Source organism: Lacerta agilis, chromosome 5 (assembly GCF_009819535.1).
Source record: "Lacerta agilis isolate rLacAgi1 chromosome 5, rLacAgi1.pri, whole genome shotgun sequence".
NCBI lineage: Eukaryota > Metazoa > Chordata > Lepidosauria > Squamata > Lacertidae > Lacerta > Lacerta agilis.
The window spans coordinates 85,499,335-85,518,186 of record NC_046316.1 but is presented as its reverse complement, the minus strand read 5'-3'; the positions used below and the strand labels follow the sequence as shown (position 1 = coordinate 85,518,186).

General features: G+C 47.9%; 1 protein-coding gene across 1 annotated transcript; it reads left to right on the top strand.

Annotated features, from left to right (window-relative positions):
• Positions 1–401: 401 nt before the first annotated feature.
• Positions 402–18,324, top strand: ZMAT3 (zinc finger matrin-type 3). The gene is made up of 6 exons (XM_033150685.1): positions 402–584; positions 4,666–4,994; positions 7,708–7,827; positions 12,012–12,178; positions 12,502–12,605; positions 18,083–18,324. Exons 2-6 carry the CDS (start codon positions 4,722–4,724, stop codon positions 18,292–18,294), a joined length of 876 nt encoding a protein of 291 aa, XP_033006576.1. The 5' UTR covers positions 402–584; positions 4,666–4,721; the 3' UTR covers positions 18,295–18,324.
• Positions 18,325–18,852: the final 528 nt, after the last annotated feature.

Here is an 18,852-nt window from a genome sequence, read left to right as displayed (position 1 = left end):
CGCAACCCTACTGAGCTTTTGCTCCCCGGTGAGAGGGAGAAGCGCCTGCAGCAGGTCCCCGGGACTGGAGTGGCCCGCAGCCGAGCTATTAAGACGCCGCCAGGAAGTTTGAATGCTCCGTCCGGGCTTTGCTTAAGCGGCTGGTGGTTCGCAAGGTCCAAACGGGACAGCAACCGGCTGCACAGACGCGATCGAGGAGCAGAGCGCATCCTCTCAGCTGCTCTCCTGCGCAGGGAGAGACTCATGATCCCAAGGAGAGACGTGACAGGGCAGTTTTCCCAAGTCTCCTCCCCTCCCCGCTTTGCTCTGCAGTCACTTCCTGCAGCTGTTTCCATCTGTGTCCGGTTATACTGCTCTCCCCCCCCCACCCCCACTCCACCGGCTTTCTCTCCCCTCCGCCGGTTCTCTTCGTAGCCCCTTAGACCTGGTTTTTTTAAGTTATAAAAGAGGCGCCACGAAAGCTTTCCAGATCCCAAGCTCGGGGATGCGGCGCGCGCCTGGCCGGCTCCATCTCCGGGAAAATCCTTGCAGGAGCCTCCTGTGAATCGCTCTCTTTCCTTCCACCACCAGCCTCCGGGAAGCCGGTAGGTCCATCGTCATGTCCTCGTCTCGATGTGCCTGGAATAGAGTAGCCGGGGAACCGGCGTCTAGGGCAGCTGAGACCCTACGTGGCCCATTGGACAAAGTGGGGTTGACTTGCGTGTGTGCCTTAGGAGAGGGCTGTGCATGGCTTCATGCAGCGTTCCGTGCCAAGCTTCGTTGCACACTTCTTTAGGGGCATTTTGCAAAGGGGTGGGGGTTGTTTTCTTTGCAATGCATCGCATCGGATACTGTGTGTGCCTGGCGTTGGGTGTGTGATCTATAGCACCACTAATATGCCTTCAAATAGCCAGATACTGTACTTGCAAGCTGAGTATGATGGTGGCAGTCAGAAGCATGCACTATCTCTGTCACAGCCAGCAACAGGCAAAGTCATATCCTCCAGGAATTTGCCTTTTTTAAAAACCCCTAAGCGAATGACTTATCACCTCCTGTGCAAATCCCATACTTTAATGAGGGTAATAAATGCACATAATATTTTAGTTATATCACCTCCCGGTGTTGCGTCCTTTATATTTTACACAAGGGGGAACTGAGGATAAGGGACCTGTTCAACGAATCTGTGGGCCAAAACAACACTTCAACGCTGGCTTTAAAGCACAGCAATGAGCCACGTTTGCATCTCTGGATAATCTCCAGCGCTTCCAGCATTTGCTCATGTTCCGTCATGCATTTCCTTGATTTATTAGCCACCAGAAGCATGTTGGGGGAAGGTCTACAAGATAGGATTCTCCTTGTGCCCATCTATATTTTTGTTTTAGTTTGCATTTTTTAATACTGCAGGTTTTAAGCAGCAGTGTAGTAGTGGGGGGATTCAGGGGATCAAAGCCCTGAGACATTTTTTCCCCCCGGAGCAGGAGTGATGTCACCGGTCGGAGCTCCTGGATAATTTGAGGTGCCCTCCTTGCTCCGGCAGTTGAACGAGGTAGATAGTGATGCGTCTTCGCAGGATAGCTTGTATTTCACTGGATGAATAGGTTTTACATAATAGGAAATTCTTTCCAGTAGCACCTTAGAGACCAACTGAGTTTGTTCTTGGTATGAGCTTTCGTGTGCATGCACACTTCTTCAGATACACTGAAACAGAAGTCACCAGATCCTTAAATATAGTGGGGGAGTGGGGAGGGGTATTACTCAGAAGGGTGGTGGGAATGGGTGATCGGCTGATAAGTGTGGAAAACCTGTTGCGACTCTAAACGGCTGCAATTAGTCTTGCATGGAAAGGCAAGGGGTGAGATGTAACTAGGTTTTACATGGAAAGCTGCCTTATATTAAGTCAGATCATTGGCCCATCTAGCTCAGTGTTGACAACACTGACTGGCAGCAGCTCTCCAGGGTTTCAGACAGGGAGTCCCTGCCAGGCCTACCTGGAGACATTAGGGATCGAACCTGGGACCTTTTGCATGCAGAGCATGTGCTGTGCATGGCACATAGGTTCACAAAGCTTGCAGACCCTCCCAGTGTTTCTATTTTCCAGGGACAGTCCCGGATAAACAGAAGCTATCCTGGTTTCTCATTTGATCTCAGAATGTCCCGCTTTCCCTGAGGACGTCCCTATTTTCATCAGAGAAATGTTGGAGGGTATGGAGTTGTGCGACCCCCCCGAGCCAAGAAGATAAGTAACTGTACAGCCTTTAGAAGACATCTGAAGGCAGCCCTGTATCGGGAAGTTTTTAAATGTTCAATGTTTTATTATGTTTATATATATGTTGGAAGCCACCCGAAGTAGCTGTGGCAACCCAGTCAGATGGCCGGGGTATAAATATTATTATTATTATTGAATAGGACATCCCTATTTTCATTGGAGGAATGTTGGAGGGTATGAGCTTCACCCAGCATATAGTTGAACTCTGGAACCAGTTCCCACAAGAGGCAGGGCTCTAAAGGAAGATTAAATTCATTGACAATCAGGGCATAATTGGCTCTCAGAACAATTAAAGGTTGGTGCTGACTTTTAGAGCCCTTTATGGCCCCGGCCCTGTACATCTCCACCCCCATAGTTCAGCCCGGACACTGAGGTCTGAGGGCCTTCTGGTGGTTCCCTCACTGCGAGAAGTGAAATTACAGGGAACCAGGTAGAGGGCCTTCTCAGTAGTGGCACCCGTCCTGTGGAATGCCCTTCCTTCAGATGTCAATGAGATAAATAACTATACAACTTTTAGAAGACATCTGAAGATAGCCCTGTAGAGAAAAGTTTTTTTTTTAATGTTTGACATCTTATTATGCTTTTATATGTGCTGGAAGCCACCTGGAGTGGGCAGTATATAAATAACAACAAGAAGAAGGTACAATAACTATGTTCTTCCTCCACTGTTGGAGACAGTATGCTCTGAATGTCAGTTGCTGGGAATCACGAATGGGGAGGGTGTGGCTCTCAAGCCCTGCTTGCTCACTTCCCATGGGCATCTGGCATCTGGCTCACCAACAGGGAGGAACTGATTGATGAAGTGGAAGTGATCAGAAACTTGGGAGGAAGTGATTATGTTCTCCTGGGTTTCAGGATACAGAGGCAAGAGAAAACTGAGTGTAGTCAGACATGCACTCTGGATTTTAAGAAAAGCTGAAGGAGCTAGAATCATAGAGTTGGAAGAGACCACAAGGGCCATCCAGTCCAACCCCCTGCCAAGCAGGAAACACCATCAAAGCATTCCTGACAGATGGCTGTCAAGCCTCCGCTTAAAGACCTCCAAAGAAGGAGACTCCACCACACTCCTTGGCAGCAAATTCCACTGTTAAAAGACAGGCTGGACTTTTGCCTCGTTACTCGCGAGCAACCACCACACGGACCTTACGGCTGTCTCTACTGGGTGTGATCCCCTGGTCAGAAATACTCAGCGAGAAGGGAGCCCAAGAAGGATGGGAATTTCTTTCTTTTTTTTGGAATTATTTTTATTAAAGATTTTTTGATTTACAAAAGTGTGCAATGTCTCTCTCTCGTATTTTTACAAATCAGTTTCATTTGTTGAGACATTGGGAAGAAAAAGGGGGAAAGAGGTGGACAGGGGGAATTTCTAAAAGGAGAAATATTGAAGGCCCAAATGCAGACAATACCAATAAGACAGAAAATTGGGAAGCAAGATGAGCGCTTGAAGGAGCTGGGTATGTTTAGCCTGGAAAAGAGGAGACTGAGAGGAGATAGGATAGCCAGCTTCAAATATCTTAAGTGCTGTCACATGGAGGAGGGATCATGCTAATTTTTTCCTTCTCTGGAGGGTAGGACTCGAACCAGTGGCTTTAAGTTGCAAGAAAAGAGATTCCGACTAAACATTCGGAAAAAAACTTTCTGAAAGTAAGATCTGTTCAGCAGTGGAACAGACTCCCACGAGAGGTGGTGGACTTTCCTTCCTTGGAGATTTTTAAGTATAGGTTGGGTGGCCATCTGACAATGGATGGTTTAGCTCAGATTCCTGCATTGCAGGGGGTTGGACTAGATGACCCTTGGTGTCCCTTCCAACTCTATGATTCTATGATTTAATTATTATAATGATAATAATAATTTATTATTTATACCCTGCCCATCTGGCTGGGTTTCCCCAGCCACTCTGGGCAGCTCCCAACAGAATATTAAAAACACGATAAAACATCAAACATTAAAAACTTCAGATGTCTTCTAAAAGTCAGGTAGCTGTTGTTCATTTCCTTGACATCTGATGGGAGGGCGTTCCACAGGGCGGGCACCACTACTGAGAAGGCCCTCTGCCTAGTTCCCTGTAACCTCACATATCTCAGTGAGGGAACCGCTAGAAGGCCCTCGGAGCTGGACCTCTGTGTCTGGACTGAATGATGGGGGTGGAGATGCTCCTTCAGGTATTGATTGCCAAGTTAGATGATGATGATGCATTACCTGACATTTTCAGAAGTTAAATTATATTTTTTGGTTTCCTGAAAGCTAAATGTTGTCCAGTCACAAAGATAATAGCAGGTTTGAATTCTTCACACCCCAAACCATATCTTTACGACCCCTTACTAAAGAAATTGGCAGGAAATTAAATTTTACCCCCTTAAATGACACCCTACTGTTGGATGCTCCTGTCTTAGTTTAACTTCTTTGTGTTTCTGTTCCAGAGCCTTTGTTGGTCTCCTGTCGTCAAAGGAAGCGATGCCAGAAGTTCTTTCGAGCAATGATCCTCTTGCAGCAAGCTGGATTTCCTCCTGCTCCTCCTGAGAAGCTCCCATCGCTTCCTATGTCAGTGGGCACCAGGCCTGCAGCCAACTTGCGACTATCCCCACAGAAACCTCTTGGACTGGGGTCGTCCTTGTCACTCGCGCAAGATGAGGAACTTGCTACAGGGGTGGAGCAGGACCCTGTGCTGGAGGAACTTTGTAAGCCTTTGTGCTGCAGGCTTTGTAACGTCACGCTGAATTCTGCACAGCAAGCCCAGGCTCATTACCAGGTGAGGAGGAAGCTGTGAACACCAGCACTGCACACCACCACCACTAATAATAATAATAATAATAATAATAATAATAATAATAATAATAATAATAATACTTTTATTATTTGTACCCCACCTATCTGACTGGGTTGCCCCAGCCACTCTGGGCAGCTTCCAACAAATATAAAGGCATAATAAAACACCAAACATTAAAAATTTCCCTATACAGAGCTGCCTTCAGATGTCTTCTAAAAGGCCTATAGTAGTTTATATGTTTGACATCTGCTGGGAGGGCTTTCCACAGGGCGGGTGCCACTACCAAGAAGGCCCTCTACCTGGTTCCCTTTAACTTCACTTCTTTCAGTGAGGGAACCGCCAGAAGGACCTCAGAGCTGGACCTCAGTGTCCGGGCTGAATGATGTAGGTGGAGACACAGCACTTTGGAAGGGTGGAAAAGTTCACCTGGTGATACTGTGATGCCAGGTGATGCCAGGTGGGTTGCTTCGCCCACCTGTCTAAACTTGGCCCATGATGGTCAAGGAGATAACTGGCAAAATTCAGTTCTTGACCCCTGGTGTAATGTCTTCAAAATCAGATCAAACCTGATATGAACTCACTAAGTGGCCCTAGGGAACCCCGAGTCTTCCTGATCTTCTGCAGTACAAGGATAACACTCCTGGCCTGCCTTACAGAGATGTTGTAAGGATTACTGTGTGAGGTACTTGGAATACAAAGACATGCTATGCATAATAATAATAATAATAATAATAAGTAGTAGTAGTAGTAGTAGTAGTAGTAGTAATAGTAGTAGTAGTAATAGTAGTAGTAGTAGTAGTAGTGTTGCATTCTACCTCTTGCAAGAGAATGAGTCGCTATGTTCCCTAGGCCTCTTAAGCAATGCATCTTTTCTGTCTGGCACAATTGCTCTCCACTTGGAGGAGGGGATGGTTTACTGCATGGGTAGGCAAACTAAGGCCCCGGGGTCCGGATCTGGCCCAATCGCCTTCTAAATCCGGCCCGCGGACGGTCCGGGAATCAGCGTGTTTTTACACGAGTAGAATGTGTCCTTTTATTTAAAATGCATCTCTGGGTAATTTGTGGGGCCTGCCTGGTGTTTTTACATGAGTAGAATGTATGCTTTTACAGTGGTACCTCGGGTTACAGACGCTTCAGGTTACAGACACTTCAGGTTACAGACGCTTCAGGTTACAGACTCCGCTAACCCAGAAATAGTACCTCGGGTTAAAAACTTTGCTTCAGGATGAGAACAGAAATCGTGCGGCCCCATTAGCTAAAGTGGTACCTCAGGTTAAGAACAGTTTCAGGTTAAGAACGGACCTCCGGAACGAATTAAGTTCTTAACCCGAGGTAAATGCATCTCTGGGTTATTTGTGGGGCATAGGAATTCATTCATTTTTTTCTTCAAAATATAGTCCATCCCACCACAAGATCTGAGGGACAGTGGACCGGCCCCCGGCTGAAAAGGTTTGCTGGCCCCTGTAACACTGCTGACCTCCGCAGTCAGTTGCACAGAATAAAAGGAAACATCCTAAAAGAGGTTGTGTGTACAGATGCATTAATGCACAATGTGAGGCATCTTGACAGAAAGATATTGGGTATATCTTGAGTGTTAAAATGTGCAAAATGAGATGAGATTTTTTTGTGACTGAAAACTACAATCGCAGTGTGTGTGCAGTTTTACATGACCAGTGGGAGGCTGTTTGTTCAATCAGTTTCTCTCTCTCTCTCTCTCTCTTTCTCTCTAACACACGTGTGTGTGTGTGTGTGTGTGTGTGTATTCTGTCCCTAGTAGCCTAAATTAAGTGTGGTGTAGTAGTTAGAGGGTTGGTTGAAACTTGCTTGGTGACCTTGGGCCAGTCACTGTCTCTCAGCCTAACCTGCCTGCAGGGTTGTTGTGAGGAGAAAACAGGTAGGAAGAGAACCATCCATAGATCTCAGGGCAGTAGCGCTGGGCAATACCTGGTTTTTAACTTTGTGATATATCACCAGCTAAACATCACAATATATTGATAGATCACAATGTCTGAAATAAGGATGGAGCTATGTAGAGTCATTGGCTGGCTTCTCGATTTCCCCTGTGTTGTGATTTTTGCATAGCACACCCACCTACCCATATCATGATTCGTGATATATTGCCATGTCAAAAACTATGGAACCGATATCAGGACCTGAAAACGGTTTTGGACAATATAGCGATATATTTCCCAGGTTCACAACACCTAGAGCTCCTTGGAGGAAAGGTGGACTGTAATAAACAAACAAAATAGGATTGCCTATTGTGAAAGAGTCCTAAAACGCTGATGACAGCTGCATTGTGCGGATGAAGATAAAGAACCTTTCCTCTCTCTTTTGATTAATATTCAAAACAAAATAAAAAATAAAAAAATTCCTTCCAGTAGCACCTTCTAGACCAACTAAGTTTGTTCTTGGTATGAGCTTTCGTGTGCATGCACACTTCTTCAGATACCACGAAAGCTCATACCAAGAACAAACTTAGTTGGTCTCTTAAGGTGCTACTGGAAGGAATATTTTATTTTTTATTTTGTTTTGACTATGGCAGACCAACACGACTACCTACCTGTAACTTGATTAATATTGACAGTTAAGGATCACATCGACCTTCACAGTAAACCCCACCTGCAGCCGCATTTTCTCGTCGCACAGCTATATGGCTGCCCATGAAAGCTGTTAACGCAGGCTCTCTTTCCAGGGTAAAAACCATAGTAAGAAACTTCGGAATTACTATGCTGCCAACAGCTGTCCAGCTCCTGCCAGGATGAGCAGCTCCCTTGAGCCACCCACCCAACCGGTGGTTTCCCTTCCACCCCAGGTGAGTTAGTTGTATGGAGGTTTTGCTTTGCAGTGTGCGTTCCACAGCATGTCAACACATAATAATAGTAGTAGTAGTAATAATAATAATAATAATAATAATAATTTTATTTGTACCCCACACTCCCCGGCCGGAGCCGGGATCAGAGCGGCTAACATCATATAAATAATACAATATGCATAAAAACAAACAATCAATTGATTAAAATGCATCCCAAAATAAATTAAAATTAAAACTGGACAAATGACAACCCTCAGGTTAAAATTGAAAGCGGTTAATACTCGCCAGGACCAACTGTTTCTACTGGTATTATAAGGACCTGTGAGCGGGCTGGGAAACCTCCTTCGTGCTTGTTCTTATACAAACAGAAAATGAGTCAGACTGAACCCTGACCGAAAGCCTGACGGAACAGCTCCATCTTGCAGGCCTTGCAGAAGGATGTCAAATCTCGCAGGGCCCTGGTCTCTTGTGAGAGAGCATTCTACCAGGCCGGGGCCAAGGCTGAAAAGGCCCTGGCCCTGGTCGAGGCCAGCCCAATCTTTCTGGGGCCTGGGTTCTCCAAGGTGTTATTATTTGCAGACCGTAAGGTCCTCCGTGGGGCGTACCAGGATAGGCGGTCCAGTAGGTACGAGAGTCCTAGGCCATATAGGGCTTTAAAGGTTAAAACCAGCACCTTAAACCTGATCCTGTACTCCACCGGGAGCCAGTGCAGCTGGTATAGCACTGGATGAATGTGATCCCGTGGCGAAGACCCTGTAAGGAGTCTCGCCACAGCATTCTGAACCCGCTGGAGTTTCTGGGTCAGTTTCAAGGGCAGCCCCGCATAGAGTGAGTTACAATAATCAAGGCTGGAGGTGACCGTCGCATGGATCACAATGGTGAGGTCAGGGCGAGAGAGGTAAGGGACCAACTGCTTAGCTTGGCGGTGATAAAAAATGGCGCCTTTGTTGTAGCTGTAACCTGCGCCTCCATAGAAAGGGAGGCATCGAAGTACGTTCCACTGAGTTTGATGGGGATGTACTCCCTGGCCAGTGTCTTATGAGACAAGGACGTACACTTGCCATGTGCTTTTGTGTATGCGTGTGTCTCATTCCACACGGTCGAAAGCAGTCATGCCTCTGAATACCGCTTGCTGGAAGCCACAGGAAGGGAGAGTGCTGTTCCTCTCAGGTCCTGCTTGCGGGATTCCCAGGGGTATCACATTGCCCACTGTGAAAACAGAATGTTGAACCAGATGGGGCTCTTCCTGTGTCCTTATGATGTATTTTTAAAAAGGTACTTATTGCTCTGCTCTGCTGAAAGCTGCTTTGGTTTTCCTACAAAAAAGCAGGGTGGGATTACATGGGTGTAATCTGGGGGTGGGGAGCAAAATCAAACTCTGAACAGGGAGGGTAGAGGCTATTGTATTTTTCGCTCCATAGGATGCACCGGACCATAGGGCGCACCTCATTTTTAGAGGAGGAAACAAGGGAAAAAAAAATATTTTTTCTGGTTTTCCTCCTCTAAAAGCCCTGGTTGTTTTTTTTTTTTAGGATCAGCTAAAAGTTTTGCAGCTTTTTGGCAAAGGGAAAAGCCCTGGCTTTTTTTAGGACCAGCTAAAAGTTTTGCAGCTGTTTTTGCAAAGGCAAAAGGCCTTTTTTTTTGAGGATCAGCTAAAAGTTTTGCAGCTTTTTTTGCAAAGGGAAAAGCCCTGTTTTTTTTTTTTTGAGGATCAGCTAAAGGTTTTGCAGCTTTTTTTGCAAAGGGGGAAAAGCAAAGAAGAAAAGCCCCATTTTTATGGGGTTTAACTCACATTTCTGAAAAATCTTAAGGAAAGGGAGCCGCTTCTACTGTTTCCAGACAGATAATCTAATCAGCCAGTCACATGTCATTGGGAAACAAACAACCTCCCTCTGCAGCACATTCAACAAAGGAGGGCGGGGCTGAAAGGGAGCCGGGACTGTTATCCCTCTCCCGATCTCTTGCTGATCAGCTGCTGAGCGGGGTCCTTTCAACACTCCATTTTCTCTTTGTAAAATAAAAAGCACAATCTGCTTTTGGCCCCTGGGCAATTTAGCTCCAGGGACCACCATTCGCTCCATAAGACGCACAGGTATTTTCCCTTACTTTTCAGGAGGAAAAAGTGCTTCTTGTGGAGCGAAAAATACGGTAATTTCACATGCAAAGGTGTGAACGGTGTCTGCACATTTCGTTTTCATATCCCAGGGTTCTTCAAATGCTAGAAAGAAAACCCCGGGAACAGGGTGATGATTATGGGGGAAACTCTCTCCTTGCTGTGTCCCATGGACTCCCATGCATAAGTATTGACAGATAGATAACATATTAAATGTGTGCCGTTCAGCTAGCAAAAGCCAGCACAAGGACTCCTGCTACCAAAATGGGGCTTCCCTTTCTCCTTCCCCCACATGTCTCCTGCACAAATCCTCTCTGAAGAAGCGGGGGAACCCCCAGAACAGCACATGATGGAAGGAGAAGGGAAGTTACAGGCAAGCAGAAAGGCTTACACTGATCAACACCCTCCTTGATGCGACTTCCACACTCTGCATTTTCATTATGTAAGTTGCATCCTGGAGGACCACGGTGCGAGGGGGAGAGGTTTTGCACCCGTTGTCCCCTCGTTTTAAACCATGATCCCTGGCTCTAATGGAATGAAAAGCCAGTATTCTTTCAAGGTGAAATCCTGGTAAATTTTCCAGCTGGAGACATGGGTGCCTGACACTCATCCGGACTTAACTATGGAGTGCTAAACTATGGTTTGGTGTTGCGTTCAAACATGGCAGCTACTGGGATGCTGCAAAAAATGGCATCCCGCTATCAACTTTCCTCCCCTCGCCTCCGGAACATGTAGAATCACTCACCAAGCGTTGTGACGTTGCCACAGCCTACGTCCCCCCCCCCCCCCGGTCCTAGCTAACCATAGCCAGTGATCCAAAAGTGCTAAAGGAAAACAGTTTTGGTGGGAGTGAAGATTACAGTAGCCGATGAGGTCAGCCACTGGGGGGAGACAATTTCTTATGTAAAATTTTTTATTAGATCCTGCTGTAAAGCCATTGATCACTCTGAATGCAACTGTTTCCCCCCATCACATAGAAGTAAATAGGAGCCATTCATGCTTATGGGTGAATGCAGGAAAGTGTAGGGCAAAAGAAATTGCCAACCAGAGTTGTTCACCAATGATAAATCAAGACACAAGCAGTATAAAACAATATTATAACCACTTAAATTTACATTTCCTTCTAAACACTGTTAGAAGCCAGTATAGACGGTACAGAGACTGCAACCTAGCATAACTGTAATATTTAAAAATTGACAACAGTACCATTTCTGTAGCCCAGGTCTTAATTGGCAATTAAATGCCAAAACAAAAAGGTCGTTGAGGTTCACTGAAAAGTACTGAGGGATGGGGCTTGTGCTAAGGGGCAGGTTGTTAAGGCCTGTTTAAATAGATTTGGGAATGGGGCTTGGCCGACGTTACACAGAATCGATTTCCACAATTTTGTGGAGCCACCACTGAAAATGCCCTGTACTGTTTGCCTGTCAGGCCTAGGGTCAGACACAGGTCAGTACGAAAGACAGAGGGCCATGAAGTTAACTCTTTATCTGACAAAACAGCATATAGCTCAGGAACACTTCTCATTAGCTCTTTATGGAGCAATTGTCAGGACTGAAGGTCCCTCCCTTCTACCCTTTCTATGGCTTCTCCTCTCCTAGATGTTTCCTAAGCAGTCTCAAACTGGGTCTGCGTACCTCTAGCCTCTGTTCAGCTCTCCTCATTATTCTCTGTGTTTTTGGAGATTAGGGGGACAGGAACTTGTTGCAGCAGGAGAGGGAGACCCCCTGGATTCTGCAGCAGTCTCTTGACCCTCCTCCTGTGCTTCAGCCTCGGAGTCTGAACTGCTCCCTGTCACCGTCTCTTTCTGCCCATTTAACCCTGTTGCCCCTCCAGTGTCCGGCACCTCCTCCCTCCTCCAATCTTCTCCTCTCCTCAGTGTCCCACCACCAATCCCCTGACTCTGAGCCTTCCTCCTCGGGGAGGGTTCCCCGGCTGGTGCCTCCCATCACTCCTCTTCATGCAGCCAGTCCCTGAGAATGGCCACCAACCGAATGGATAAGTACAAGAACATTTGTTTTGAAGTACGAGCCACATTGGCGTGCCTTAATGCCTTCCCCCCCTTTCTGACCAGGGCGCTTCCTCAAAACCAGGAGGGCGGGTGATCCTGGCCACGGAAAACGACTACTGCAAATTGTGTGATGCTTCGTTCAGTTCGCCGGCTGTGGCCCAGGCTCACTACCAAGGGAAGAATCACGCCAAGAGGCTGCGCCTGGCCGAAGCTCAGAACAATGCATTATTGTAGGTATTACTGAACTTCTTTGAGAGTGAGGGATTGTGATTGGAATGGCTTTTGCTAACCTTGTCCGGTGACGCCTGTAAATTGTATCTGAAGAAGTGTGCATGCACACGAAAGCTCATACCAAGAACAAACTTAGTTGGTCTCTTAAGGTGCTACTGGAAGGATTTTTTTTTATTTTTTATTTTGTTTTGCCTGTAAAATATATCTCCTCGTTGTCTTTCTACACCCCTGCTCCTTCCTTCCTTCCTTCCTTCCTTCTTCTTCTTCTTCTTCCTCCCCCCCCTCCTTCTCCTCCATCTTCTTCATGTCTTCACAACACCAGGGAGTCATCAGAAGTGGTTGGAAAAAGGAAGATGCGGAAAGTAGGGAACGAATACAAGATGATGCAGAGCAGACGAAACATCTATGCCGTCCAGAGTAACACAGGTACTTCCCATATTTGCTGTCACGGCTAAAAATGTAGCCACTGTTTCTTTAATACAAAAAGAAACCGAGTCAACATGACTCATGAAACCTTTCACCTACATATGCTTGTATATATAGGCTGGTCATTGATGGTCTGTTTGTGGCGTGGGTTTGGTTGGTTGGATGGTTGAAAGCTGATTGCGTTAATATGTATAAAGCTGTCGGTCGTGGTGGGATAAGAAGACTTTTAAGAAGAAAAGCAGCAATACTCTGCAAAGATACCCTTTTGTGCCAACTAGGGTCCGAGGACCAGGTGAAGGAGTCAGAGGAGGTCAGAACCTTTTCTTTTTCCAACACTGACAATTTGCATCCTATTCAGTGTGTGTTATTTCTAGCTGAAGCTAGAGACCTCCTTTTGCGCGATACCAGAGCCAGGTTAGGGATGAGTGACCCTGTGATTCCAGAATCATTGCAGCCAATTATCAGTTCTACATCCATAGCTGAAGCTGTAGCCTGGGACAAAGCAAGTGGGACGTTTACTAATATAATAGGGCTGGGCACAATCGTTTATTTGTTTACTGGCTTAATTTCTAGTCCCTCCGAGGAGCTCGAGGGGTGTTTCTGTCCCCCCCCCCAATTTAATCCTAACAACAATCCTGCGAGGTAGGTTAGGCTGAGAGAGTGACTGACTCGAAGGTCACCCAGAGGAATTCGTGGCCAAGTGGGGATTTGAAGAAGAAGAGGAAGAGTTTGATATTTGATATCCCGCTTTACCACTACCCTAAGGAGTCTCAAAGTGTGCTGGGACCGGGGGATAATCTGGGAATCGAGGTCCAGGTCCGGTCTGGAGTTCGAAGAGTCAGCGAGGAGTCAGTCCAAAAGAGTCAAGGCAGGAAACGGGGCAGGAAACCAGGCAAGGTCAGGTACAGGAACAAAGGCAGGATCTGGCAAACGGCAATGTTGCTCCCGCAAACTGGGGCGGGGTCCGGCAGTCTTTTATCTCTGGCGAGGTCATGGCCGGTCCCGATCCCCTGATGACTCATCACCCTGTCTCGCCCGAAGGTGAGCGCTCCTCCTGCGAGGTCTCGCCTTCTCTCAGACCTGAGTCTCTGCAGCTTGGGAGACATCGGTGGGTCACTAGACCCAGGGGCTACCTCAGACTCTCCTGACCCAGCCGGTAGTGGAACAGCTGTCAGCGATGGCCCCGCTGACGACAACAAGGTGTTCTCTGCATTTGGAGCCAGGATAGGCTCAGGCCCCTGACTCGGCCCAGCTGGTGCTTGTTGCAGAGGAACCTGTGCAGATTGGAAATCTTCAGGATCAGGCCCTGGACTTGGTTCAGATTATGTCTGAGGCAGAGGATCCAGTGCAGACTGAGACTCCTCTGCTTCCAAGTCTGAGCCCGAATCCCAGGCCATCACACAAAGCAGCTAACAATTCCCTTTCCCTTCCTCCCCCACAACAAACACTCTGTGAGGTGAGTGGGGCTGAGAGACTTCAGAGAATTGTGACTAGCCCAAGGTCACCCAGCAGCTGCATGTGGAGGAGCGGAGACACGAACCCGGTTCACCAGATTACGAGTCCACTCGTAAAGCATCCCCTACCACTCTCTGGAAACCATTTGGATCCATTAAGTGGTGGGGGCGGACCATCCGAATTGTTCCCACCTCCCTACAGAGGGGAAGGGTCGCAGAGAAGTCCAGTTGCACCAGGAAGTGATCTGACCATGGCACTTCTTTAGTTTTGCTTTTACTTAGTGTCAGATCACCAACATCCGTAGAGGTGAACACCAGGTCCAAGGCATGTCCGCGGCTATGAGTTGGGCCAGACGTATTCAGGGACAGCCCCATGGAGGCCATGCTTTCCACAAAGTCCCGAGCGGCCCCTTGTCAGGTCGTGTCGGCATGGATGTTAAAATCCCCTAGGACAATCAAACTAGGTGTCTCCAGGAGAACATCCGCCAGCAGCTCGGGCAGGGAATCCTTGGTGCAGCGGGGAGGTCGGTACACCAAGAGGAATCCTGTACTGCCCCTATTGCCCAACTTCCAGAACATGCACTCAGAGAACTGGGTCTTCCCAACAGGACACCTGGTGCAAACTAATGACTTCCTAAAAATCACTGCAACGCCCCCTCCCCACCCACAAGGCCTGGGTTGCTGTGTGTAAGAGAAACCTGGTGGATAAGCAGCGGCAAGGACAGGCCCATCTGCTTCATCCAACCAAGTCTCTGTTACACATGTCAGGTCAAGTCCTCCATCCACAATCAAGTCATGGATGGCAGAGGTCTTATGAATTATTGACCTGGCATTGCACAGCAGTACCTTCAGGTCATGTGGGTATCCCCGTTGCTGATTCCAGTATCTGTCCAGTCAAGACCAGACCCGGAGGCAGGGATAATCCTCAAACAATGACTAAACCTGCCTCCTCAGCAATGACATGGTCTGGTCTTAGCGTAACTCTTCCTCCTACTCATGATCACTGAGATCGGTTGTCCCAGTGCACCCCCCCCCCCGTGGAACCTGCCCCAGCCATTTTGTTGGCTGGGACCCACTCCCAGGCAGCCCTGACCCCCTCCCCTTAAGAATAAAATAAAACCTATTTTAAAAAACCCAATAAAATACAAACCAAAAACAGTAAAAATTACAAACATACCAAAATGAAACAAATTCCCAAACCCAACTAAACATCCATCCCACCCCCCAACACCAAAAGAATTTAAAAAGGTGAAAAAGAATTTAAAAAAAAACACTTTAAAAAGAACTCTGTACTGTTATGAGTTCTGCTGGGCAGCAACAGCAGCAACGGCAACCGTCCTTACACCAGGCCCCACCCTGGGCCAGGTGGTAAGTGGCAGGAACGGGGTCCTCAGACCCTCAAGCAGGGGAGTCCTCCTGGGCAGCACCAGCCATGGGGCTAATGCAGCTTGCTTCGTTCCTGATGGGTGCTGATTGTGGGCTAAGTTATTATTTGAAGGGTTTTCAGATCCTTACAAAGGATGGTGTGTGCAGGTTTTCAGGCACACACACGTCTGCCTGCACACATAGGAGGATCCTGTCTTACACGGTGTTGATGGTTGCTCCTTCACAAGTGACTTGCACCGTGCAGACGTGTAGTCCAATACTATCTCTGGTCCCTAAGTTTGATGAATGCTGCTCAGGCATTGTGAGGTAGATTGGAAGAGGCAGGGGAGGAGAGTTGGCTTGGTGGTGGGGAGCCAGGGAGAAATTGGGGCAGGAACGCATGAGAAATGCTCTTCCGTAGGAAAGGTAGCAGAGGCCAGTGTCTTGTATTTCTTTTCGTAATTTATCTCTCTTTTTAAAAAATATTTTCTTGTGCCTTTTGGCTTTGCGAGGGCTTTGTCCTGAGGTTTCCAAAGCTTAAGAACCTGGGCAGTCGGTGCTGCAGAAAATGAGCATTAAAGACTTATTTGTCTGATTTTCTCCCAACCCAAACCTCATGACCCCTGCCTGCCTGCCTGTCTTTGCCCTCAAAGCATCCAAAGTTTGCTTGGGTATGTCTGCCTATTAGTGAGCCTTGGTTTCTCACTCCAGAACTTAATTTGCCATCTGCCCTTCTCTGATGCTGCTCCGAGCGGGGGCAATTTTCTGCTCCGTTTCCTTGGAGCGAGGCCAGGTCATTTGACTCCTGCCACACTGCTCCTGGATCCTCTTCGTGCTGCCGTCATCCAGAAAGACAGAGCTGGTTAGCCACCCTCCAAGGCCATCTGCTGTGGGAATCCTTTTCACCCCCAGCATTTCCGGAGCGGAATTTTTAATAAACAGTCCAGGAGACAGGCAGTTTGTTTACTTGTTTTGAGTGGGTCAAGAGGTGCTTTAGCTTGCTCAAGACGTAACTGAAATGAGTTTAGAAAGCTTTAGGCTCATTGGAGTGATTTTGGTTTGATTGCATGTATTTATTTGAGATTTCCAGGCTACCTTTTAGGACCATCCCTGTGATGTCCCTAAGAATAGAGCCCTTGAAATGAATGGACCTAAGTTATTCATATCCTTTATTTTCAATGGGTCTGCTTTGAGTAGGACTAGCATGGGATACAACCCAATACAGACTTAAAGTCAGAACAGGTTGGATGGCCATCTATCATGGATGTTTAGTTGAGATTCCCGCATTGCAGGTGGTTGGACTAGATTACTATACCCTGTCCATCTGGCTGGGTTTCCCCAGCCACTCTGGGCAGCTCCCAACACATTATCAAAAACACGATAAAGCCTGAAACATTAAAAAAATTCCCTAAACAAGACTGCCTTCAGATGTCTTCTAAAAGTCAGATAGTTGTTTGTTTCCTTGACATCTGATGGGAGGGCCTTCCACAGGGTGGGCGCCACTACTGAGAAGGCCCTCTGCCTGGTTCCCTGCAACCTCACTTCTCGAAGTTAGGGAATCGCCAGAAGGCTCTCAGAGCTGGACCTCAGTGTCCGGGCTGAACGATGGGGGTGGAGACGCTCCTTCAGGGTATACTGGGCCGAGGCCATTTAGGGCTTTAAAGGTCAGCACCAACATTTGAATTGTGCTTCGAAATGTACTGGGAGCCAATGTAGGTCTTTCAGGACCGGTGTTATATGGTCTTGGCGGCCACTCCCAGACACCTGTCTAGACTGCAAAAGGCCATAATGCATCCCAAAAGATTTTTCCTACCTGCATAGAGGTTTCTTGCAGGGCATAGAGGCTGAAACAGTGTCTTCTTGTTCGCTGGACATGCCTGATTTATGTCCATGCCTACTGGTTGTCCACAGACAGATGTGAAACATGCATAAAACCCACTATGCATAAGACAAATGGCAAAATGAATAGACCAGGGGTCGGCAACCTGCGGCCCATGGGCCAGATGCAGCCCACGAAGACCGTTTTACCGGCCCACGAGCCGCCCACAAACCGAGCTGCCCCCTCGGCAAGTCTTCTGCACGCTGCGCTAAAGCAGTGCAGCACGGGGACTTGCCGAGTGGTAACGGAAATGGCATCTGAGCACATGCAGATACCAGAAACTACATCTGCACATGTCCAGATGCCCAAAATTGCTTCTGCGCAGGCGTGATTTTTGGCGTCTGGGCATGCACAGACGCAATTTCCAGCATTGCGCTGCACCAGCCAGCCCACGGACGATCTCAATGGAAGTGATCCGGCCCATGGCCAGTAAACCTTGCCGAACCCTGGAATAGACCAAGCCCAATGTAAGAATTGGTCTTCATGACCCTTGGGGTCCCTTCCAACTGCGATTCTGTGATTTTGTGTTTCTTGTATTGTACTTTTCTGTTGTGAATTGCCTTGAGATCTACTGAGGGAGGGCGGTATACAAGGTTAAGAAATCAGCATCAACAACATATGGTGAGGACAGGATGCTGCGCCCATGCAGATGGGCGTTTGACCTGATGCAGCGCCTGGACTTTTTCTAATGTTTTTGGCCAGTGTGAAATGGCCCTAAGACCTCTCTCTGGCAGGACATAAATGGCCTTTCCCTTCCGCTCCCTCCCCTCTTCCTGCAGGCCCTTATTTCAACCCTCGCTCCCGCCAGCGGATCCCACGCGACCTCGCCATGTGCGTCACCCCCAGCGGCCAGTTCTACTGCTCCATGTGCAACGCCGGCGCCAGCGAGGAGGCCGAGTTCCGGCAGCACCTGGAGAGCAAGCAGCACAAGAGCAAAGTGTCTGAGCAGCGCTACAAGAACGAGATGGAGAACCTTGGCTACGTACAATGAGATGGCGATTCCCGCTGGCTCCTCCCTTCCTCCCTCTCGCCAGCCCTGATGGAGGGATCAACTTCTCTCGCCTGCTGCTTGCCATCTGCCCTGCTTTTTCTGCTCCGTGCCTTAGGAGGTCTGCTCTCCAGCGCTCTCTCGTCCTCTTTCTCCCTGTGTTTTAAAGCACCTACAAAGCCAGCGGCGAAATAGGTGAAGCAAAAGGGTTTTTTTGTTTAAATCCGCTGCCACTTGGCACATGAGTATGCGCTGCAGGATGCCAAGTTCTCCGTGTTGTGTTTGCTCATTCGCTAAGGCTCAACCTTGCCTTCTTCCCCCCTCTACCCCTATGCTCCCCTTTGCATGAGTGGTCTGGGAAGCACCGGAACCACAAACAGGCAGGGTGCAAGTTTCACCCTTTTCTCTCCCCTCCTCCTTCTTTGTTTTTACCCCGCCTTCCACTGTAGCTGCATAAGGGGCAGTTTGGAGGAGAGAAAAGAAACCACAGGGGTCATCGCTCTTGTCGACAGGCCAGAGCTCAATGGCAGAGCGCAGCCCTTGCAAACAGGAGTTGCTGGC